We start from the raw sequence: 25,728 nt of genomic DNA, 5'->3' as shown, positions 1-25,728 counted from the left end.
CCAGATGCTAACCATGATCCTGAGACCCTTACGAAATGGCCTCAGAAAGAGTGTCAGAAAGGGTGTTTTACAAAATACTATGCTTACCGTACAGCCTGATCGAGCCCTCAGTCTCTCCCAGCGAGTTTTTCGAGATGCACCGGTAGTTTCCAAAATCACCGAGCTGCAAGTTCCGAACTGTCAGCTTCATATGCGCTCTGTAACAAAAATATATTTTAACTTTAACTGGGCAAACAATTCCTTTATTTTTTTTATTACATTTTAGACAGGATCGATGGTTATGTTACTTATATGGTTTTTTTATATTTACTAATACGGAGCGGTACAAAACGGTACGGAGAGTGGATGTGGCTACTTCCATTCCATGCACTTTTGAAAGTCAAACGTACAAAATGCCTACACCTACCCCTAGACACCTACGTGAAATTATATTATTATTACACTCTTTCAAGCTGCGTTTTGTTTATGAATTAAATCACCGAGATTAATCATAAAAATATCCTCAGCGAATATAGACATGAACTAAGAGTAAGATAACCTGACTTAGTAATTTTCACTTAAATTTAGAAATTTAACAGGTAGTGAAAACAAATGATTATACAACAATTTTGTTCCTCTTTAAATAACTTTAAATTTTAAAAAATATTAATTCACTTTTTAAATCTACATAATCCACGACCGCTTGTAAACATACGCAAAGATTAAATAACTACGATGTATGAGTCTTGAAAGCATCACCCATTTGCCAGAGCTAGAGCCCCCAGCCATCTTGTACTTAAATTAGTTAGCATAGCAAAATTAGTTAACTTTAACCGCACTTACTCATAATTTTAATTAAACGTGTTTGCGGAGCGGAAGGGTTATTACTCAGTTGATGGAAGTTTTTCGAGCCGTGTCAGGAGCAGGTTCGCTGAACGCTGGTTTAGCCAGATGTATAATCGAAATATAGCTAAGTTTTACACTAGGTACATATAAGAATTGAAAGTTAAGAGTTGGTATAAACAGATGTTATCGTACCTAATAAAAAAACCGGCTAAATGCGAGTCAGACTCGCGCAGGGAGGGTTGCGTATCATCACGCAAAAAATGGTAAAAAAATCACGTTTGTTTTACTGGAGCCTCACTATACACACACACACACAATATTTAAATATTTACTTTATTCTGTTTTTAGTATTTGTTGTGATATTGGCAACAAAAATAGGTACAGTCACCCGCAATAATATGTTACTCTTCGAAGGCCACAAAAATATGTGACATGCTCTTATGGCTCTACAAATAAGATCATGTTAATCAGATACAGCCTGGTGACAAACATTGAGACAGACGGACAGACAGACGGACATTGGAGTCTTAGAAATAGGGTCCCGTTTTTACCCTTTGGGTACGGAACTCTAAAAATTAACTGTGGTCAACTTCCTTCGCCGCAGCAATTAGTGTAACTCGTGACTAAGCATACTTTGTAACATGTGATCTGTCGACCCCATCTCTCAATGAACGTGTTAAAGTTGTCAACTTCTCACGAGACAAAGTTGTCACGATTGCATGAATTCTCTGTGCATGATGAAGATCAGCATGTGGGTTTGGTAGCACGTTAGACCTGAAACCCAAAGATGTGGGTTTGAATCCCACGTTGACCAGAGTTGAAATATAATTCGCTGTACGATTTCTATTATATTGCCATAGGAAAATTCTGAATTATATTTAACTTTGATCAAAGCGCTTCATTTTTCGACGACCTGACGTACCAACATGTCAGCATTTTATGTAATTATATGCCAAAAGCGAATTTATTAAAATATTAAATGGTTTAGTGATTCACCGACGAATCATAATTATATTTTGATAAAGTCAAAAAGTTTTCATGGTGCAATTATCTTAGTGATCTTTGATCTTTGTCTAGTCGTTAGTCCAGAAAGGAGAGCTAGAAAGAGCGGGCAATGAATCGGGAGAACATTTTGTAGACGGTGAAGAGAGTACAGAGTCAAAAGTCTCTTGCTGAACTTAGTACTCATAACATGAGCATGGCAAGAATCTGGTCCATTACAGATTTCTTAGTTCTTAGCAGTAGAGGATAAGTAATAGATTATAAATTACATTAAAGAAAATATTAGGCATTATCTGTAATAGAGTAAATGCGGAAAAAGAAGAGTCGTGGAATATATGGGGCCCAATACAACCAATACAAATACGAATAGGTACAGCTAATACGAATGTAATCGGAAACGTAATCGTAAGGAGCTTAGAATGCAATTGTCGGAAGCACTAAGCGCCACCGACTGAACTGACTGGAAGGATTAGGCTTTAGGCCGCTTAGCTGCCTACTGTGTGTACTTAGGACAGTCTAGAACTTGTCCAGGATTCAGTTTAGTGTTTAAGTACTCGAACATATTTAATGAGGTATAAAGCTTTAGAATCATTTGATATTTACCACTAGCTTTTCGGTGAAGGAAAACATCGTGAGGAAACCTGCATACATCTGCGAAGAAATTCGTAGGTGTATGTGAAGTCCCCAATCCGCATTGGGCTAGCGTGGGGACTATAGCCCAAGCCCTCTCGCGCATGAGAGGAGGCCTGTGCTCAGCAGTGGGACGTATATAGGCTGAAATGATGATGATGATGAAAGCTTTAGAAAAAAATTGTGCGTCGAATTTGATAGCTGAACTGTACCGTATATATCGCTGTACAGTATCGTACTTGACATTTGAAAATTCAGTCAGCACAAAGGAAATGGTGTTATTTAGAATTAATAATCAAACGAACTTACCTGTGAAGTTTGATTACAATTATACGAGTATCCAAATCCAAGACAACAAATATAATTTACAAGCAGCAGTACATGGAATCATGCCGTCCTTGTCACACATTTTAGAGATATAATATATAAAAAACAATTTCGCGCTGTTCCCCTACCTCACTACGCCATCGTCCCTCGCCATCCCACTCTAACCCCGCTCCTCAGATACCCGTCATTATTTCAGAGTGGATCTTTTTTGTGTTATGAACAGAGACTATTTTATTTTAATTTTCGGGGTTGGGGGGCGGGAATTTGTTGTCTTGGATTTGGATACTCGTATAATTGTAATCAAACTTCACAGGTAAGTTCGTTTGATTATTAATTATACTTCCTATCCAAATCCAAGACAACAAATATAATTTACAAGCAGATGTTCAGAGCCTTATATCTAAATACAGGTGCGAAAATAAAATGAAATATCGATATCAAATCAGTAAGTTACGTATACCGTTACTGATATGACTGATTTCAGCTGAAGAGATTTACCTGCAAATGTAATTTTATATAAGTATAGCATTGTATATTATAATGATAAGCGTCATTGATTAACGGGTAAAATTAGGTACCTTTTATATTCCTTTTTGGTGAAAGAAAAAAATAATCATAAATAAATTAAACTTTCTTAGTTTTTATTATAATACCTATAACTTTAAAAAACAACTTCTTAAAATTATGGTTATAAGTGTTATAACTGTTGTATAATGTAATTTTGCCTTTGCTTATGTAGACCATTAAAAGGTGTGTTCAATCTTTAGTTATAGCTCTGAACCAATTTTTATAGCACTTTATACCCATTATATTATTCGAATTTCAATTTAAATTTAACTAAGATATACATTGTTTTAATTTTCAAGATTATAATTACCACAACGGTTTAGGTTGTTTTCTGTCAGACACTATACATAATAAATAAGCTGTTTTTCATGTATTGAGATTTTACCAACCACTCACTGGATGTAATTATTTTTTGCGTTATGATCAATCTATGACGTATGTCTTTTTAAGTATTGACAAGTAGAATAAAATATAACTTTATGACAGTTTGCAATGAAGATCCAATACAACAATAAATACCCTCTTCTATACAAAGCCTGTGGGTAAAGGAGATTTTTCTTCATTGTAAGGTTGTCATAGAAATCAAGTTTCTATACATTTAGACTAAGTCCGGACAATGACTAGTAGAAAAGCCTGTAGGTGCTGTTTTGAAACTTATAATTTTTCAAATTTTCAATTATAATTCAGCTTCAAATTATAGATTTATATAGTTGGTCAAACCAATTTGTCAGTCAGTAACAGGAAAACTATACTCATCCTTTCCTTTTGGGTGCTAGTACTGGTGTAAGACAAATTTAGTACGATTCTCTCTGTCTTTGATTGAAATGAGACAGTCACATTCTCAAACGATGTGTAAATAGCTAAATAATGTATATAGATAGACTACCTTTATTAATAAATAACTCGTCTTTCTTTACGTATCTGACCGATGACGACTACACGTGATACAAGTGGCAAGTAAACTTTGGTAGATTGGTAGAGTGTAGGTAGTTAGGTATTAAATTATGATATATTTGTGTATAAGGCATTTACTTGAAATTTATCATTCAAGGAGTAACTTATAGTAACCTTTTTTAAAAATAACTATTATACTGTGCAGCGTGCACAGTATTCTTGTGATACACAATCAACAATAATTATTTAAGCTTTCTCGTGTTACGTAGCATTCAATAGGGTATTACATAGGTACTATAAGTATTTAAATAAATTATTTTACACCATGCATAAAATTCACAGATTAGAGTTATTTTTAAACACAAGTTCTATTTTATAAATTGGATAGAAATATAACAATACACTCTTTTTGTTTGGGCAGTCGTGTAAAAAAAAGGTGAGTTGACCGTGACGTCACGATCTAATGTTTCATATAAAATCCATCTTAGCAAATCGTTTTGACAGTTCTAAAAAGGTAACTGATTTGTAGTAGTAGTAGTAGTAGTAGGAAAATACCCTATTATAACTGTACAGCAATATAATATGACAACCTAGAGCATTTAAATTAATGTCAATATTTAATTTTATTATTGTTTATGGATATCAATCTTTTATTGCGATTGTCAATCTAGCTATTTAGCGATGGCGACTCATGTAACAGGTTACAGCATTTAACTCTGGTTGCATTGTTGTACAATTGTGCATATTCGTTTTCAGCTAAGGATTCCAGCGTTTATTTCGCGTCGTGGGATATATCATCACGGTGCAGCCCTTGTTAGTTGCGGCGACGGTCCCCTGAAGTTTAGAGCTGAGATAACCAGTAAGCAAATCGTACTGGATTTGTTACGAGTAGGTAAATCGGGCTCGTTGAGATGCTATATATTTGACTGCAGGTCAAAGATGCTGTTTGAAGCTATTTGGAACACATAACTTCGTAATATGTATGTACAATAATGTGAATGTAAAACCGGTTAAAGGGTTATATCTCTTTCCATATATTGTTTACTCGTCATACAGCACTGTTGGTGTACTTAACAGGATTTTAAGCTGCATTAACACCAGTTAAATTGCTTCAACGTAACTAAAATCTCCTTTGTATTTCACATACGTAAAGTCACATCATCACTATTAAAGTGGAGGCAACATAAAGGTCTGGATGCAGACTATGACAAGTACATTACATTGGCATCAACACTGTTACAGTGGAGCACGGTTATATATCTTTGACTCATTTTATAACGATCAAAGTGTCTGCAGAACAAACATACCGAAGAGCGTAAAGACCGAAGAACGAAGTGACTGAAGAACGAAGTGATCGAAGAGCGAAGCGACTGAAGAGCGTATCATCAGAAGAGCGAAGCGACCGAAGAGCGTAGTATCCGAAGAGCGAAGCGACCGAAGAGCGTAGCATCCGAAGAGCGGAGAGACCGAAGAGCGTAGCATCCGAAGAGCGAAGCGACCGAAGAGCAAAGCGACCGATACACCAAATGACCGAAGCAATCGAAGAGCGAGTCAGCCATTATTTTGTAGTTTTTGATATTATGCAATTATCATCATAAATCTTCAACACAGTAAATGTGGAGTAAGGATAGCCTCGTTACTATTAATGCGGAGCAAATTCAACCTCGACGCTGTGAAAGCGGAGCTCTCGACACAATTACTGTGGAGTAAAAATAGCCTCATCACTATTAAAGTGGGGCAAACTTACCTTCAACGCTGTTAAAGCGGAGTTCTCGACACAATTAATGTGGAGTAAAGATAGCCTCGTCACTATTAAAGTGGGGAAAATTTAGCCTCAACGCTGTTAAAGCGGAGCCCTCGACACAATTGATGTGGAGTAATGATGGCCTCTTCACTATTAAAGTGGGGCAAATTTACCCTCAACGCTGTTAAAGCGGAGTTCTCGACACAATTAATGTGGAGTTAAGATAGCCTCTTCACTATTAAAGTGGGGCAAATATAACCTCAACGCTGTGAAGGCGGAGCTCTCGACACAATGAATGTGGAAAATTTTGCCTCGACTTCTCGTTTGTAACTAAATATTTATCCTATATGAATTTTAATTTATATGTGTTATTTAACCCTTAAATTGGCATTGTGCATCACCGTGTACGTTAGTTAGTAAAAATTCCTGTCATAAATATATCTAATTTCCTAAGCTTTTATTTTCAGAAACTACTTAATAATGATGTTACGAATAGTACTAAAATATGTGATATGGCAAAAATTTGAAATTAACGTCGCTATTCAAAAATCTGTTCGAAGCGGCTACGCTCGCCAGTACCTCTAATAAGTTTTATTAAATTTTAACAACTTTTCTGTATGCAATTTATGATTTGTACGTTTTGTGTTTCATAAGAAAATGGTAAAGTATATGAATAATTGGTAATTTTGTAAGCATAAGGCATAATAATAAAGATAATCACTGGTAAATTGGAATGTACAGCACGGTTACCATTGACAAGTTTGTAAATATTCAACTACGGTAACCACCGTGTACGTTGCCAACCTATCTGTACTTAACTTTTGTTTTGAATCTAACGATTTTGCGTGTCCTTGTTTATTTAAAATATTTTTAAACAGTATGCTTTCCTTTTTTTGGTTTGTAGTATTTAACACTATGTAGATCGCATAAGATTTTGGCTTTAATTCCTGTAAAAAATGTATGTTCTGATTATGAATCAGATTCCGATGAGGAACCCACGCGCATTCACACAATTTAATTCTGACAATAGCTCTGATCCACCTTCTTTAAATTCTTCTTTGGACAGCTTGTCGCACGAGGATGAGGTCGATAAATACTTATAATCAAGCACGATTTAATTCTGAAAGCACGTTGATTCTCTTTCGAGCATATTAGAGTTCTACACTCTCCATCTACAGTTATTTATGATGCTTTGCCTACACTACATTGAACACTCATCGCCATTAGGGTAACAAGAGCTTCATATAAACACGTGAAAATACCAGCCATACCAGCCTGAAAAAAAAAACAGAATTAGATACAGCTTTAGGTTACTTTTAGAACTTCCGGTTTGAACTATTCGAAGGAAATTGTAAAGCGACGCAGATTGGTAACAGATGAAATGAAAGTTGAGAAACTGTGCCATAAGAAATAGCGTCCTACGGAGTTACAGACAGTCTTTGGTTTAACAACATGGGGCATTTTCCTGAGAGTGGACCGAAAAATGTATGTTACAGATATTGTAAGGAGGGAAAGACGAAATTTTATTGCGTCAAATGCAATATGCTCCTTTGTTTCATCATCGGAGAAACAAAAAAACCAAATTGCTTTTGACAGTTCCACACTAAATGATGTTTTTTCATAATAATTTACGTTAATTTTTACATAGTATTTTACTGGCTTCTTGGCAGCGGTAACCAGCGTGTACATACAAGAATGTTACTTTTCTTGTTATAAAATTGGCAACGTGCATGGTGATGTACATAGATTTTCTGAAAAACCGATAATACTGGAATTTTTTAAACATTTTTCTGTAGACCCCCAGACGGTATTAAATAAAGGTATGCTACTATATTACTTGTTTTTACAAATTTTTACTCTTGCCAATTTAAGGGTTAATGTGAAATATCATAAACTCTTCTTTTGTCATTGACTTTTATTTGGTAACACGGTTTATACCGAGTACTTACCTACCTGTTTGATGATCATCTCGTTGCATAGTATACCTAAGTTTCTAAGTACTCACTCTACGTAAACTACCAAATTCTGAATCCCAGTTGTCATTAGGAGGTTTACTTATATTTCCGATACGATTTACACATGAGTTTACGATCCTCGACGCTATTGTACTAGCGGAGTATTATTATTTGACGTAGTCCATAATATTACACAAATCAAGTCCCAATACTTTGACCATGATTTATTTCATTCTAAAATTACATTGAGTTGATAATATGCGAGTGTATAAAAAGAAATTGATGTTAGCACATTCATGAAGTTTACTTACTCGTACAAAGATATACTGTTCACACTTGGTACGCCTCCGTTATACAGTACTGTTGTAGAAAGTAACTGGCTATGTGATGTTAAGCATATAGCATTGGTACTTAATAGTGTCAATCAGTAATGTCTATTTATCACAAAGCAGGAGATCTGATGAGCAAAAGGAGGCGACCACACCGACTGGACCCAAGACTCGACGATACTGCGATGTGCGATTAAAACCAGTACCTAATCCGTTTTAATCCTTACGATACATTCACTATGTCGGTATCGGAGCACGCATAGCGCGTGCTCGTCGTATACATCGGTCACTGGCAACAGTCGGTCAAACTATTCTTCAAGTATCTTGTAGATCGTGTATTTAATGAAATTTTTTATGTACCTACATATAAAATGTAGGTATCTGTATACCTACAGGTATGAGGATACCTCCTCATAAGATGCTAATTAAACTTATTGGTTAAGTAAAGAATAAGTCTATTTGCACAAAGACACATTTGCTACCGTGCATAGGCACTTAAATATTACCAATCGGCAAGGATTAATATTGTTACCTATCTTTTTTAATACACAGTAGGGTAGATATATAATTTTTATTCAATTCGGATATAGTTTGTATACCTAGTACCTACTAGTATACAGTATATAAAATCTGTAGGCGAAAGCATGTCAATATAATATAATAATATGGTGTTCGCATTCGTAAACAATTTACTAAGCGAACATTGCATAGTATGAATGTAACATATTTTATTCAAAACATGAAATGTTAGTAATATGGTACATATTACTATAATCTTTGGATTTTGTATTAGTCATATAACTGGGTTAAATATCATGATTTATCTATTTATAGCTCCGTACCAAAGAATATAATACTCACTAGGAGAAGAACGGTAACTCCATACAAAAAAATGTCCCCAACCGTTTATACGTTTATACTACTGGCGCCCTCGATGTGTACCAATGGAACTAAAGTTAACAACCGGTTTAGCCTGGCGGGTATTGGTATTATAGGTATATAGTAATTATGTTGATAAACATATTTGTTATCTTCATATCACGAAATATATGAAAGATGCAAATATTACCCCTTGTTTGTGGTATTATCTATTGATTTAAATAAAAGGCATATTTATGTTTATAACATTGTATTATGTTTTACATATAGAAATAAACACTGAAAATTAAACCCTGACAACTTAATAAAAATAGACATTAATAAAGCGCATTCACAAAGTTTTCAGTATTATACAAATAACATTAGGCATGCCTACCTATTACACTTTACACACAGATACACTACACTTTACACACGGCATTTTACACAGATTTCTAACTTGTATTCATACATTTCTTCACGGTTAATTAATACGCTTTCCAGATGCGTTATGACTCGGTTCCTTCTGAACCCACTAAAGCTGTATAAATTTCACTCTGGCTGCTTCAACAGCCGTTGCTCCGCATTTACCACATTTTCTATGTGCATTGCTGTAATCTATGTAGGTACAGACTTACAGTCTTAAGTGGTTGTACCGCTACGTTGTATTTATTATTTAAAGATTTAATAAATAAAATGTTCGTTATGAACTTTAACCACAGCAGTTGGACAGAGTCATTGACAAATATATTTTTTTATTATGGTGGGTAGACGTACCTACCCTCCATATATTTTATGAACATTGATAAAGACAGTTGGAAGCAAATATTCATTATAAAACTTAATCGCGTGTAATTAAGTTTTAAGTCCCGTTTTATGATTAATTATGTATAAAATTTGTGATAATTTAAATCAGAGTTGGGAGCAATGTTGGTGTAGAAAAATGTTTTTATTTTTATTACTCGCAACTTTTTCTCGGAGGCCAACGCACACATAGAAGCTTCAGGCGCACACATGCGCAATTATTTGGGGACATAACTTTCTTAGGAAGTGAACAGGCCTTGCTCCGTACTTATTTCATCCGTAATTATTTTATTCTAAAAAGGAGGTAGTTGTAACAAGTGATTTCGTACGGAAGTAAAGATTACTTACTTAGTTGATTTATTACGTAATGAGTTTATAACGCTAAATGAAAATACAATTTCAAATTAAAGATTACTAGCCATGTAAAGTATTGCAAACGAGACTAGACTTGCCGTGCCGAAAAACCATTCCTTTGTTGCTCGGCCACGGCGGCCGGCGGTACAAGTAATGTTTTGATTCTATAATTATCATTCAGCGCTTAATAGACATATTAAAATTACTCACCCTAACTTCATCAATCGACACACACACAGACATTTTTAGAGGAACACTATTTTGGCGAAAATACGTGTGACTCGGACTAACACAAAAACATGTAATGACGGGTATCTGAGGAGCGGGGTTAGAGTGGGATGGCGAGGGACGATGGCGTAGTGAGGTAGGGGAACAGCGCGAAATTGTTTTTTATATATTATATCTCTAAAATGTGTGACAAGGACGGCATGATTCCATGTACTGCTGCTTGTAAATTATATTTGTTGTCTTGGATTTGGATAGGAAGTATAATAATCTATATTGGATGTCAAAACTCGGGGCATGATTTTTTCTCATACTAAACACCTCTTTATACCTACATTAATAACTCTTTGATACAAAGTGACATTTTTATCCCAAGTGAATGTCCGAATCGTTATACTTATAATGCTATGAAATCTAAATATCTTTTTATACGTATCATAAATTTAAATCCGACCTCATCGAGTTAATTCACGCTTTGAAACGTATTAAGAATCAATTTAAACCGTTTAGTTAATTGCCCTCGTATGTCTGCCCACAAAATCTGCGGTAGCCGGCTCTAATTGATATTGAAAGCTTAATGAAATAAAGTGTGCCGAGGCGGATAGTGGTGTGAATTTGGCGTGGGTTTTAAAGTAATACTTTTCAAGTGAGTTGTGAAACTTCCACGGCACATGGTGTCACTTTTAAGTGGATTATGAACGTTCAATTGATTTAGGATAAGGAATTCGGTACTGTAGAATGGTCGCACATTGAATTGTCAAACAAAAGTATTGTTGTGATTATATTTTTCTTTCAACGGGCAACTAATACTCATCGAAACAATTTTAACAAACCCAAACTAAACGTTACGTTGGTAACTTAAGGTTACTCGTACGATGTTTTATCACAGAATTCCCATGCCTAAAAAACCGGCCAAGTGCGAGTCGGACTCGCGCTTCTAGGGTTCTGTACATAAGTCCGACTCACGCTTAACTGCACATTTCTAATAGGTTTTGCTGTCATCTATAGGTAAAGAACTATTTTGTGTATTTTTTTCAAAATTTTAGACCCAGTAGTTTCGGAGATAAAGAGAATGGTAATTTTTTGGCTATTTTCTTAAATAACTTCGAACCTATGTATTTTAAAATTATAAAAAAACATGTCTATCTTTGGGTCACTAATTTACATATGTGTACCAAATTTCAACGTAATTGGTCCAGTAGTTTCCGAGAATATAGGCTGTGACAGACGAACAGACAGACAGACGCACGAGTGATCCTATAAGGGTTCCGTTTTTCCTTTTGAGGTACGGAACCCTAAAAATCATGATTGTAGTATGAGAGCCCCACTTAAATATTTATTATAATCTGTTTTTAGTATTTGTATTTATAGCGGCAACAGAAATACATCACCTGTGAAAATTTTAACTGCCTAGCTATCACGGTTTATGAGATACAGCCTAGTGACAGGCAGACAGACAGACGGACAGCGGAGTCTTAGTAATAGGATCCTGTTTTTACGCTTTGGGTACAGAACCCTAGAAACGGTACAGTTAGGTATAAAATAATGTTTTTGAACGTAAGTTTGCTCTGAGCTTGTCTGGCAGGCAAAGGGGAGCATTCCACAGACGAATTGCTTTATTACTTGGTCTTTATTATTTGACCTTTATGTAGACCTAAGATTTACACAGACCTCAAATAGTTCCACCATCGAACTAGAACTATTTAGAAACGATTCCAGACTTGAGATCGGCTTTTTTAAATGTATCTTATCTCCAGTCATTGATTGACCTATTTAAATAAAAAATGAGTAAATAAAATTTGCTGTTACTATTTATAAGAGCAAACGTCGACTTAGATTTGACTTTTGGTAAACTTAACTAATGAAGTTTAGCATTAGGTACAATGTTTATTTACTTAGAAAATAGATATAGCTACCTAAATACTTAATTAAATTTCTAGGTACATTAATAAGGACTTATATTTAGCTTGTTTTAATTAAACGTGAGTTAAAAAAGAGAACTGATTTATACTTAAGGTAAAAGAGAAAATAAATCTCACAATCATTTAAAATTTTCTCAAAAGCTCATAAAGCTTATTTGTCTGTGTTTTGGCTTGTTCAGTAATTATGACGATTTTCCAATCAACATATTCAATGCAAGCAACCATGCTACTCTTATTAAAACAGCTACAAACAGTAATTATTACAAAAGGCATAAGGTCCACCGATGGACAGTTAACAGTGTGAGCGATGGTACACAGACTGTTAACTTGTATAGTTAACAGCGCCATCTATTTCACCTCTTACGTACTTTATCGAGCCTAGAATCCCTAGATGGCTTAATGATCTACATAAAGGTACCTAATTAGTTCCCTATACGTAGGTGGCGCTGTAATTAGTATAATTATTTTAGGCTAGTGAATTGTAATGTACTCATGACACTTTCCCAATATACACCGTAAGAAGCACACGCTGTTTTGTCTCCAACTCCCTCAAGATCCTCCGACCTACGCCCATGTGCCAACACAGACGTATAATAGACGTAAGTTACGTGTCAATATTCAAAAACACCATGCTCCTGGCATCCTAACCTACCCTCTGTTAATAATTATACTAAATGTTCTACTTGCCATTGAGGAATCAGTACGACTTTAGAGGCTACTGTAAACTATCCACGCCCCGCACTAATCATTCATAAAGGCCTTACGCATTATTCGAACCATTCAAAGTACCGTTCTGATTCAGATTACAACCAGCATTACTATCGCAGTCGACGGTAATGTTGCGTCGCAATCCCGCAGCAGGAACGCTGGTGGTAGCATAAGAAATACATTATTGATTCTTTGATACCTAAAATTTGGATACCTACTTGTAAGACATCGGAAGATCAGCGTGGGCAGTGGCACTGAGATGAGATCATTTCGTGGCACATTCTCCTTCCAACATTTTTCTGTTTTGTTTATTTTTTTCTCTTATGTGTTTGCGCTTACGAATAACATATTTTTATTTCTACTTGCACATACCTGTAAGAGTTCTCCTCAGTATTGATGGCGTACTTCTTTGTCGGCAGCACCATGACGTTGTCGTAGACCCAGTAAGAGATGGCGCGCGGGTGCGCCTCGGTGTGGCAGTCGACGGTCACGTCCGTGCCCGCGGGCGCGCCCACCAGCTGGTTGGGCACCCAGATCATGGGCGAAACTGCGGACGAAAACAAATTATAAATCTCCATGCCTCTAGAAAATATGTTTTTATTTTTTTTAAACTGTACTTTTCATTCAACAGGCAACTACATATACCTAATACCCATCGAGACAATTCTAACAAACCGAACACACAATTTAGCTGCGTTGTTTTATCACACCGTTCCTATGGCTACCTCCTGTGTCCATAATCATCAGTTCAATTGTATTTAGATACAATAATATTGAACTGTCAAATTATTTTCAAAACGGCAAAAGGTTAACAGGAATCAAATCAAAATATTATGACAACAATAAAGCAACTTTACGTTCGTTACTTTAATTGGTCTCTATCTTCCTTTTTCAGTTGAATTTTTATCGAAGGTAAACAGAGATTTCGCATTTAAAATTTAAGAATCTATTATGGGTGGCCTTAAAATCTTATACATAAAGTCCTGAGCAAGGTACTTACCTTACAAGGTATTTAAAATGTGATTAAAAGTATCCTGTGCGGATGATCCTGCATCATCCAAAGCATAAACAACAAGGAAACGCTCTCAAAGACGTTATTAATGCCCGCTTATTGTCTATTATTATTACAAAGTTCCCAAAAGTAGCTTGTTTTGGAGAACATGAGGCGGGAGTAACTTTTGTTATGTGTTTCATGGAAATGTTACAAAATTTTGAGCTATAAATATAACACGAAATATCACGTTCTTCAACCTTTGACTTTTGCAGGAATAATTGTTGCCAAAATGTTATATTATTCATTGATTAAGGTTAGATTGGGATTCAGAGTGTACTTTCGTTGGATTAACTGATGCTATGATATCCCTACTAATCTGTATTTAAATGCAAAAGTAACTATGTCTGTCAATCCTCTTCACGCTTATACCACTGAACCGAAAAAATTGTATACATATAGTTTAAGGCCCGGGGAATGAGACAGGATATTCTTTATTAATCATTATGATCGCCCACGCAGACAAAGTTGGGGGAAGAAGCTAGTCCTAATATATACGGCGCGATTCGGGAAATGAATTAGACAGTCACTAGATATGAAATAGTAACGATATGTGACGTTCCAGGGCAAAAGGTACCTTATGGCCGCCATAATGTTGGAGTGACGTTAATATAGCGTAAGCGCCAACCGCCATAAGGTACCTTTTGCCGTGGAACGTCACACATCGTTACTATTTTATATATAGTGAATGTCTAACTCATTTACCGAATTGCGCCGATAGTCTTAATCCAAACGTGACCTTTACAGGTGATATACTGAACCCATAAGAGTGGATTTAAAGCACATATAATTGGTACAGCAACATATGTAACAGCCTAATTACAACAATTTATACACGTTAAAACCAAATAAACTGCAGTATCACGATCCAATACCAATCCATCGAAAGTACCGCAGCAGAGACGGCGGGAACATTGAAAACTTGGAGAAGCAATTTATAAAGTCTGAAATATGATGGATCGCGCTTCGAGCGTGGGGGCCGGCGTGTGAGAACCACCGGTTTGATAAACTTGAAAAGAGAATTGAAAAAACCCGGACAAGTGCGAATCGGACTCCCGCACGAAGGGTTCCGTATCATAATGCAAAAAAATAAAAGTACTGACCCCGCCCGACGTTGCTTAACTTCGGTCACAAATCACGTTTGTTGTTATATGGGAGCCCCACTTAAATCTTTATTTTATTCTGTTTTTATTATTTGTTGTTATAGCGGCAACAGAAATACATCATCTGTGAAAATTTCAACTGTCTAGCTATCACGGTTCGTGAGATACAGCCTGGTGACAGACAGACGGACGGTCGGACGGACGGACAGCAGAGTCTAAGTAATAGGGTCCCGTTTTACCCTTTGGGTACGGAACCCTAAAAAGGAGAGGATAAAAGGGTACAACACATGCGGCTATCGTGACTGCTACTCATGGACTGTTAGTGCTTAAAAATGGAGACCTAGGCTCTCCGAAACAAGTCGCACTTAGTGACTAGCATTACTTGAGTTAATCGGTAAAATTTGCTTAGTATTGCTCATACTACTCACGAGAGTTTAAATTAGAGGGGGAAAAGTTAGTTTACTTTTTAATTTGCATGCAACTTTAAATAAATAGAATACACATTAGTATTTAAGTTATGGTATTTAAAGTTATAGGACCCTATCTACCTATCTTTTTAGGAGAATTATATTACTGTATGTACTACTTGATTACCTAATTAATGATTGAGGTAACCTAATTAGATCATCATTTAATCCTCTATAAATACCTACTAATTACCTGCTTATATTATTTTCGTATTCAGTATAGGTATTCAATAAATTACGGTATTCCTAGAATTAAGCAATTGAACTTCGACTAAACATTTTCTTCAATGTAGGAGTATTCATTAATTATCTGCCTACAGATTACTCCTACCATAATAGTATTAATAGTTCACACAAAAGGGCATTGCCACCCTTTTCAAAGTAAATCCTTTACTACGGTTTCGGTCTAGATAAACTATGGGATTTTAATCTATGTAAGCTTAAACTATTTGACTCGGAATTCAGTGTTGGTGTATGTAGATATGACAACATGTTTGCAACGTATGATACGTTAGCCTAACACTATTTCATAACGAAGCACTTCAAACTAAATAACTATATGTAATATTATTTGAAATAACTAAAGTAGGTACCTACTTACACTACCTACTAGTAGTAGGTAAATATAAAAGGAAAAATAAAAAGGTTTATTATCTTTACTAGTTTTTATGCCTATAATATTCGTGTTAAATGTATAAAACAAAGCACACATTATTAAATGTAAAAAATAAGATAACCAGCATAATGATAACGCGAGCGCCATTTTTGACTGCAAATTAATCATAAACCTATTCCACCTAACACACATTTATAAATATATCCTTTATTACCCAGCAAGTTGACAAAAGTCGAGAAATGCAGAAAAAATGTATAGGCTCTGAATAATAATGAATCAGTAACACACGTACGGAACCGATCAGCTTGAATCGTCCGAACCTCGTGTCGTGTATAACGCACACGCGCACTCTCGACGTAATTTACGCCCGCCGTTATGGGGCAATTCCCAGGAATATTACTCCGTCGTGATGTGCTTTAATATTCCGTGCCGTTTTAAAATATTTATAAAGTTCTTTCTTTATTGTCCCTGTGTAGATGACTTCATTATCTCGACTTATAATTCCGTTTTTTACTGCGTCTTGTCTCAGTTTTATACCGGTTTTCATCGTATTACCTCGAAGTTTATAGCTGGGTATTCACTTAGATTTTTATATGCTTTAAATTATAATATTCATTTTATTTTATACTGACAAGGAGCTCTTATTATGCGATTTAAATGTGATTGTCACTTAAAATACCGACTATTAAGTAACCACTGACACCTACTACTGTGTAGCTTAGACTTTTTGTTTTGCGTTTATAAAGGAGTGAGATTGACGTATCGTTTGAGATTAGACGAGGTCCTATAATAAAGCGTCTTATTGACGTTTTGATGGCAGATATCCACCATTTTTAACCCCAGCGCCCTCCATCAAGCTGTCACGTTGCCGTCACAATATCCAGATAGCTATCACTTCATTGAACGAGCACAAAAGAACCTTGTTTTTCCTGAAGCGTCGCAATCTCGGAACCACTCCGCCGTGAAAAAATATTATCTTTCAATTATCGCGTCTTGCTCGTATTTAGCCAGCTGCGTTTTAATTAGAAATTCAAAATGCTCTTTAAAGAATACCTTTTTTTTAATCAAAGTTGTTATAGTAACGGTTTTTTGCCATTTTACAATTAGCAGCAGAATAATTCAAGAGGACGGGGCGGAAGTTCAGTTGCAAGCTTTTTTTTTTCGATTTTATACTTATAGCGCCATTATACAGGGTGTTTAGTACATCGTTTGTCAAATTAAAACGGCAGATAGGTTGAGTCATTTGCTATCTTCTCAGGCCTAGAATTTTTTAGTTTGGCGCACATTTGTTTTTTCACTTCTATGTCAGTTTATCGTAAATTTCAAATTTTTACTTGCGCAGTAGTAAAAAAACCATGGCTAATTTTTTTTTCTAGGCATGAGAAGATAAAAAAATGACTCAACCTATCTGTCGTTTTAATTTGGCAAACGATGTACCAAACACCCTGTATAATCGAGGATGATTGGTGAAAATGTTTAAAAATAAAATACTTATGTGGATAATGGTAATTGTATGTAATGTGTATGACAATATCATTAAAAAAAAATAGATTTTAATTAATTATTTTTTTGGTTATGGAATAAATGGGCTTTTTTATTTTTTTTATTTATTTATTATGACAATATCATACACAGAATATGTATAAAGTTTTCCGCGCTAATTATCAATTGAATACTCCTACTCGTAGAATAATAATAATAATATGGAATTGTTATTGAAACCATATTCCTATTCCTTTTCACAGACTTGTATTCACTTACAGTATTCCGCAAGCCTGCATCAAATTAGCATGAAAACGTTTGACACGTAGCCAAGACTGGCACAATCGGCAGTGCCTATAGCGTTTTAATGCGACAAGGGTAATTCAATTTAGTATTCTAAACTAGAGTGGTTTTAGAATAATGTCTAATGTCATAGATCTTTAATTCTTATGAAAGCTTATTTATAGAATACTTAGCAGCAGAGAGTAATAATGTAAATTGGAGAAAATGAGGAGTGCTAGGTTATCGTGGTATGGGCATGTAATGAGGAGGGATGAATGCCATAGGTATAGACAAAATAATGTTAAGGATGAATGTTGATGGACGGAAAGCGCATGGTAGACCCAAAAAACGATGGATGGATTGTGTGAAAGAGGATATGAGAAAGAAAGGAGTGAGTGCTGAGGACACGAAAGACAGAGGTGAATGGAAGAAAAAAACATGTTGTGCCGACCCCACATGACGTGGGATAAGGGCAGGGGAAAGAAAGAAGAAGAGTAATAATGTAAATGTTGTAGGTGGCGCTATTTATTATTTAGGTACGCAGTTTATGTTGGTGGGTACGAAAACTGTCACTTTACTGCTATTTATAACTTAGAAACGTTGAAAACGTTCGAAAAGTTGGATTTACCTGACCGTTGTCACAGACACAAAAGTACAATGAAAATGGGTCTAAGGAGAAATCTTACTGCATATTTAATGTACCATTCAAAGTGGAATGAAGGATAAATCTTTATTAGATAGCGTATCTATTAAAAACTGTTTTTGGTGTAAAATGATTTGATTTAGAGAATAATAAATTGTTTAAATAAAAACACGACTACTGTAAAATCGTGTTTTAAAAAGTCTGAAACAAGTGAAGATTCTCATCCGAAATCATCACATAAAAATACATTTTATGTTTAAGTATCATCTTCTAATTAAAGACATACAACGTAACAAAATTTACTAATTTCTATAAGACAAGTACATATTCATGCGCTTATGTACTTACATTCGACGTCTACGATGATTCGCTTGGACACAGAGGACGGGACCGCATTGGTCGCTATGCAGAGGTAAGCGCCCATCTCCGGCTGCTGGTGCGCTTATGTACTCACATTCGACGTCTACGATGATCCGCTTGGACACAGAGGGCAGAATCGCATTGGTCGCGATGCAGAGTTAAGCGCCTATCTTCGGCTGCTGATGCGCTTATATACTCACATTCGACGTCTACGATGATCCGCTTGGACACAGAGGGCGGGACCGCATTGGTCGCGATGCAGAGGTAGGCGCCCATTTCTGTGCGGCTGATGCGCTGGAGACTGAGCGTGTCGCCTTCGTACACTGTCACTGTAACAATTTTTTTTGTTGTAATTATCATTTTAGGGGAACTTGTAACTAAGGACAAAAACGTTCAATAACCGGGCAATATACAGGGTGTTTGGTACATCGTTTGCCAAATTAAAACCGCAGATAGGTTGAGTCATTTCCTATTTTCTCAGACCTAGAAATGTTTAATTTGGTGCAAAAAAATGTTTTCACTTCTATGACAGTTTTTCGTAAATTTCAAATTTTACTTGCGTAGTAGTAAAAAAAAACCATAGTCAGTTTTGTTTTTCTAGGCATGAGAAGATAGCAAATGACTCAAGCTATCTGCCGTTTTAATTTGGCAAACGATGTACCAAACACCCTGTATAGATAGTGGACACTATCAGTACAAGTGAACCATGATCGGGAACTTTGGAGGTACTTGGGGGAGGCCTATGCTGGAAAGCAAGACAATCTTGACTCCGATGTCTGATAGCGCAAATATTGTAATAGTTTTTTATATTTTATTTTTAAATAAGATGTTTATATTATATTTTGTAAAACTAGTAAGATTGTTAAATAAAGGCTAATTGAATCAGTACAAGTGGTTAAAGATTTGTGTACACTTTAATTTCGTACGATTTCATAGGTTTCGTTTCTCCGATCCCCTATTATAGCCTGGTTCGCCGCACAGCTTGCGTTTGTCGACGCAGCGTTGCACTAATGTTGTTTGTGATAGGATTAAATCGCACAATATTCATACGTCCGTTGCGCAAATAGTTCTTTTGTAAAAGGCTGCTCAAAAATATTTAAACACGCATAGGCCTTAATAAAATTTAGTCATGTCACGTTACCTATATTTGCAACATTATTTCTAAAGGTGTTGTTCGGAAGACAACTGCAGGTGCATTACTGTTGCGACGTAACTACTGCGGTCTTGACATGGGCACTGTCACTGTCAATTTTATTGATAAAATGAGTGACGGATTAAATATCTGTATGACTCTATAACAATTTAAGTTTCATATTTCGAGGTCCTATCATCATAGATTATAGCTGTTTTTTCTTTTCACTATATATGTATATAACGGTGTTTTAAATATATAAATGTCTATAAATTTACGCCATATAATACACAACATGGACATAGGACGTATAAATGTGTATGTTAATCCGTGCAAACACCGCGACCGCCACGCCACGTTTCGCCGACACCCGCGAGTTGCGGTTGGCTCGTACTGTCTCTAATTTCAGTTTTATTCTGACGTTTGCATTTAATATTTTACATTTACGATGTGAGGAAACTTGTTACGAATATTAGATACATAATACTGAAACAGGGGAAAGTCTACGAGGTTAATTCGAACTTACATTGTGACATCGAAATGATACCTAAATGATGTCATTTGCGCATGCATCTCGCAGGCGCTAATACATGTACATTGCAAAATATTAATGTCGTGGTGAAACGGCGGTGACGAGCCGAAATTATATTAGGTTTAAAAACACTTTATTTCTAAAAGAAATTTATAATTCTCAAAGAAAAATTACATAAAATACAGATTATTTTATCTTGAATTACATAAGCATCAAAAGAGCAGTTCACATTAGTAGGTACCTATTAACTAAGGCAATCATTATAGATACAATATACCTACCTATAATGTATACATATGTATGCTATACATGTGTATGCTTATGCTACACAAGTTTAAGTAGGTATTTTGCAAAACGTAAAAGTTACCGTCAGAGATCCAAATGTAACGTAATCGGTGTTTCAAACGAGTTCGCAACAAAATGTGGAAAAAACTTGGTGCATTAGCCCCCAACTCGGCCGATGCATCAACACAAACCGACCGGAGCCGCAACCCGCGATTCAACAGCTACCGTATTATTCTTGTTATTCGCTCGTTCACGTCCGAAACGCCTCTGATGGATCGGCTTGTTCGAAAATTTTCGCTATTTCTATTTTATAACGATGGAAGTTTATTTTCTAAAATGTTAAGCCATTATAACAATGAGGACATAACAAAACACACCATGGAACAACAAAATAATCGCCCTAAGCATTACTGCTGCAGCGATGACACTTTCAATTACGTTTCATCTTTCACAGCCCACGTGAATCCTGCAGCAGTAACGATGCAGCAATAATACTGTTGCAGTTGCCACCAGGTATTTGTTTATTGAATGCAAAAGCATATATTACGACAAAAATAACAATGCAGGCTACATATATACGTCCCACTGATGGGTAAGTATGTACATGCCTCTTCTCTTCTCATGCGCGAGCGGACTTAGGATATAGTTCCCACGCTCGCCCAATGCGGATTGGTTTCCTCGCGATTTTATCATTCACCAAGGGCTAGTGGTAAATATCATAAAATCATATTCAGTGCTGAAAGACTTAATGTTACATGAACCAACGAATTCTGGATTGACAATGACAGTGGAACGTCGTTCCAATCGGCCACCATACCGCATCGTATAATACAAGGCATAAGGCAAATATTTTGAGGAAATAATTTTACCTAACTCTAAATATCTAAAACACCTTTATGAGTCTCAAAAGGTATCAAAACCCTCACTGTCAGATTAAGTTTCATAATTTAATAAGCAGTAATTTGTGTTTTTGAGTTGAAACCTCACCCTCTTCCGCCTCAATTATATTAACCTTTTCAAAAACCGAGAGCGTTTCACACTCACAAAACCCTAAAAGCATCCTCATCAATCCAACAATACGGTAAAATCCTCACCTAATTAATTTCCATTAACAAAAATCTGATGTGAGACTTCAACACCCTTAAACCTTACAAGAAAAATCCGTTAAGGATAATTACTAGGAGAGGCTCAAAGGCGAAATGGGTTTAAATTTAAAGAGCGATTCCCTTGTACTGGGAAATTAACGTGCGGTGTGGAGGGCACTCGTTCCTAATTGTGTGCCCCGCGCCCCTGTCAATTGTAATTGTAATTGATTGCTGTACGATAAGTGCTCGAGTGGAGACCACGGACTAGCAAGCGCAGCGTGGGACGTCCACCCACAAGATGGACAGACGACCTTGTTAAGGTCGCCGGAAGACGCTGGATGTTGGTCGCTTCCAACCGGCACGTAAGGAGGTCCAAGGGCCTATGTTGAGCAGTGGACGTCTTATGGCTGAGATGATGATGATGATTGCTTTACTCGTAACATTATACCGCAATCTCAATCAGCATTTAGCACCTCACCAAGGTATACCTGTTAAAACATCCAATCAAAACAAGTTGAATCACATTAAAACAAACAAAAGAACACCTTTCAAATCGACATGAGCACGTGAACGAATTTAGCCGAACACGCAGAACACGTAATTAAAACATTTTCGTTGAGTGTCCTTCCAAATAATCATACCAGATGGGGTTGACAGGGGCGCGGGGCACACAATTAGGAACGAGTGCCCTCCACACCGCACGTTAATTTCCCAGTACAAGGGAATCGCTCTTTAAATTTAAACCCATTTCGCCTTTGAGCCTCTCCTAGTAATTATCCTTAACGGATTTTTCTTGTAAGGTTTAAGGGTGTTGAAGTCTCACATCAGATTTTTGTTAATGGAAATTAATTAGGTGAGGATTTTACCGTATTGTTGGATTGATGAGGATGCTTTTAGGGTTTTGTGAGTGTGAAACGCTCTCGGTTTTTGAAAAGGTTAATATAATTGAGGCGGAAGAGGGTGAGGTTTCAACTCAAAAACACAAATTACTGCTTATTAAATTATGAAACTTAATCTGACAGTGAGGGTTTTGATACCTTTTGAGACTCATAAAGGTGTTTTAGATATTTAGAGTTAGATTGGAACGACGTTCCAATCGGCCACCATACCGCATCGTATAATACAAGGCATAAGGCAAATATTTTGAGGAAATAATTTTACCTAACTCTAAATATCTAAAACACCTTTATGAGTCTCAAAAGGTATCAAAACCCTCACTGTCAGATTAAGTTTCATAATTTAATAAGCAGTAATTTGTGTTTTTGAGTTGAAACCTCACCCTCTTCCGCCTCAATTATATTAACCTTTTCAAAAACCGAGAGCGTTTCACACTCACAAAACCCTAAAAGCATCCTCATCAATCCAACAATACGGTAAAATCCTCACCTAATTAATTTCCATTAACAAAAATCTGATGTGAGACTTCAACACCCTTAAACCTTACAAGAAAAATCCGTTAAGGATAATTACTAGGAGAGGCTCAAAGGCGAAATGGGTTTAAATTTAAAGAGCGATTCCCTTGTACTGGGAAATTAACGTGCGGTGTGGAGGGCACTCGTTCCTAATTGTGTGCCCCGCGCCCCTGTCAACCCCATCTGGTATGATTATTTGGAAGGACACTCAACGAAAATGTTTTAATTACGTGTTCTGCGTGTTCGGCTAAATTCGTTCACGTGCTCATGTCGATTTGAAAGGTGTTCTTTTGTTTGTTTTAATGTGATTCAACTTGTTTTGATTGGATGTTTTAACAGGTATACCTTGGTGAGGTGCTAAATGCTGATTGAGATTGCGGTATAATGTTACGAGTAAAGCAATCATCATCATCATCTCAGCCATAAGACGTCCACTGCTCAACATAGGCCCTTGGACCTCCTTACGTGCCGGTTGGAAGCGACCAACATCCAGCGTCTTCCGGCGACCTTAACAAGGTCGTCTGTCCATCTTGTGGGTGGACGTCCCACGCTGCGCTTGCTAGTCCGTGGTCTCCACTCGAGCACTTATCGTACAACAATCAATTACAAAAAATAATACATGGGCAGAGAACATTTTTGTTAAAACACAGTTTAGTTCTGAAGCAGATTACTCTAACAAAATGAAAATGGAAATAAATCTTTAAATATTTTTAGAACTTAAATCGAACAATCATTAGGTATTTGTGCGCTTAGTAGTTTCAGTACTAAGCACTTTAAAATAGTCGCATCACTAACCTCTTTTCTTGTGAAAAATCACACTCGGTTCTTTTGTTAAAATCTATGCAGTTTACTGCTGAATGGATTGGCTAGCTTATTTTCCGTAAATACTAGAATCTTGAACAGTTTACGGAGCAAAATGTGCAGCGGTTCGTTTTACCGATGAAACGTAGGTCTGCTTTACTTCGCATGAAACCACCCTGTAAGTACATATGCTGATAAAATATGTATATGTACATACCTATTAAAGGGTGAATTTCAAGTTGCAACCTCAACAAGCTCAAAAGTTATGACTAATGACTTGCATCGCCGGAACTCAGTTAAAATAAACATAAAACTGATTCATTTCAGTTTGGTTCATTCGAGTTCATAGCCTGTGTGTTTGGTTTATGTAAAATTCAGTGTATTTGCAAGTAATACCTGGAACCAAAGTAAATATCGAAGTTATATCTTGTATCGATATAGCTTTAAAATGACGCGGCAGGATGTAATCTTATTTAAGCGTCTATTTTTGGAGGTTCTGCGTCTGGTAGAAGAAATAATAAGGTCAATAGAAAATAGAAGAGGAGTAATTGGACATCTGCTACTACACAACCCGTTCCTTAAGAACATCGTTGAAGGAAAAACAGAGGGAAAGAAAAGAAGAGGAAGACTGAGAAAAAATGTTGTATTCAATTCAAAGAAAAGGTACAGGCGTGTCATACCAGAAGATTAAGGAGCTGGCAGAGGACCGGACGAGTTGGAGATTGCTCCACCGACAAGAGTACAGCTTTTAAATATAAAGAAAAAAAAAGAGTTTGGTAAAACAATTAGATTGTGACAGATACTTTAGATTGCGAATTGTACAGACATATCTCTATTTAGAAAATAATTCCGATGACGACCGGTCTGGCCTAGTGGGTAGTGACCCTGTCTGCGAAGCCGAAGGTCCTGGGTTCGAATCCCAGTAAGGGCATTTATTTGTGTGATGAACACTAATATTTGTTCCTGAGTCATGGGTGTTTTCTATGTATATAAGTATGTATTTATCTATATAAGTATGTATATCGTCGCCTAGCACCCATAGTACAAGCTTTGCTTAGTTTGGGGCTAGGTTGATCTGTGTAAGATGTCCCCAATATTTATTTTATTTTATTATTATAATTCCAGAATAGCGAACTTTGATGCTGACTTTACACTAGCTTTATTTTATTGAGAAAGTTAAAAACTAGGAGTAGCTGGCGCATGACATAGTGAACAATACGCAAGTTACTGGCAGCTTAGAAAAAAGAAAAGAGCAGCAATGGCTGAATGTTAAAATAAGAGCCGATTTCGCTCGTACTTTTGCCGCGGACAAGCCGTACCTAAATAATATGAT

The 25,728-nt window shown here is 36.2% G+C and overlaps 1 protein-coding gene across 1 annotated transcript in view; it reads right to left on the bottom strand.

Moving 5' to 3' along the window:
* The window catches only part of LOC134666127 (lachesin-like), a 111,571-nt gene that overhangs the window by 12,454 nt on the left and 73,389 nt on the right, over positions 1–25,728 (bottom strand). Inside the window, exons 6-8 of the mRNA XM_063523281.1 lie at positions 19,349–19,477; positions 13,517–13,691; positions 88–197 (exon numbers count right to left, since the gene is read on the bottom strand). Of these exons, the coding sequence (XP_063379351.1) occupies positions 88–197; positions 13,517–13,691; positions 19,349–19,477 (414 nt within the window). The remainder of the gene's footprint in view (positions 1–87; positions 198–13,516; positions 13,692–19,348; positions 19,478–25,728) is intronic.

This window comes from Cydia fagiglandana, chromosome 7 (genome assembly GCF_963556715.1).
Source record: "Cydia fagiglandana chromosome 7, ilCydFagi1.1, whole genome shotgun sequence".
NCBI lineage: Eukaryota > Metazoa > Arthropoda > Insecta > Lepidoptera > Tortricidae > Cydia > Cydia fagiglandana.
This window is presented reverse-complemented; position numbering and strand designations above follow the sequence as displayed.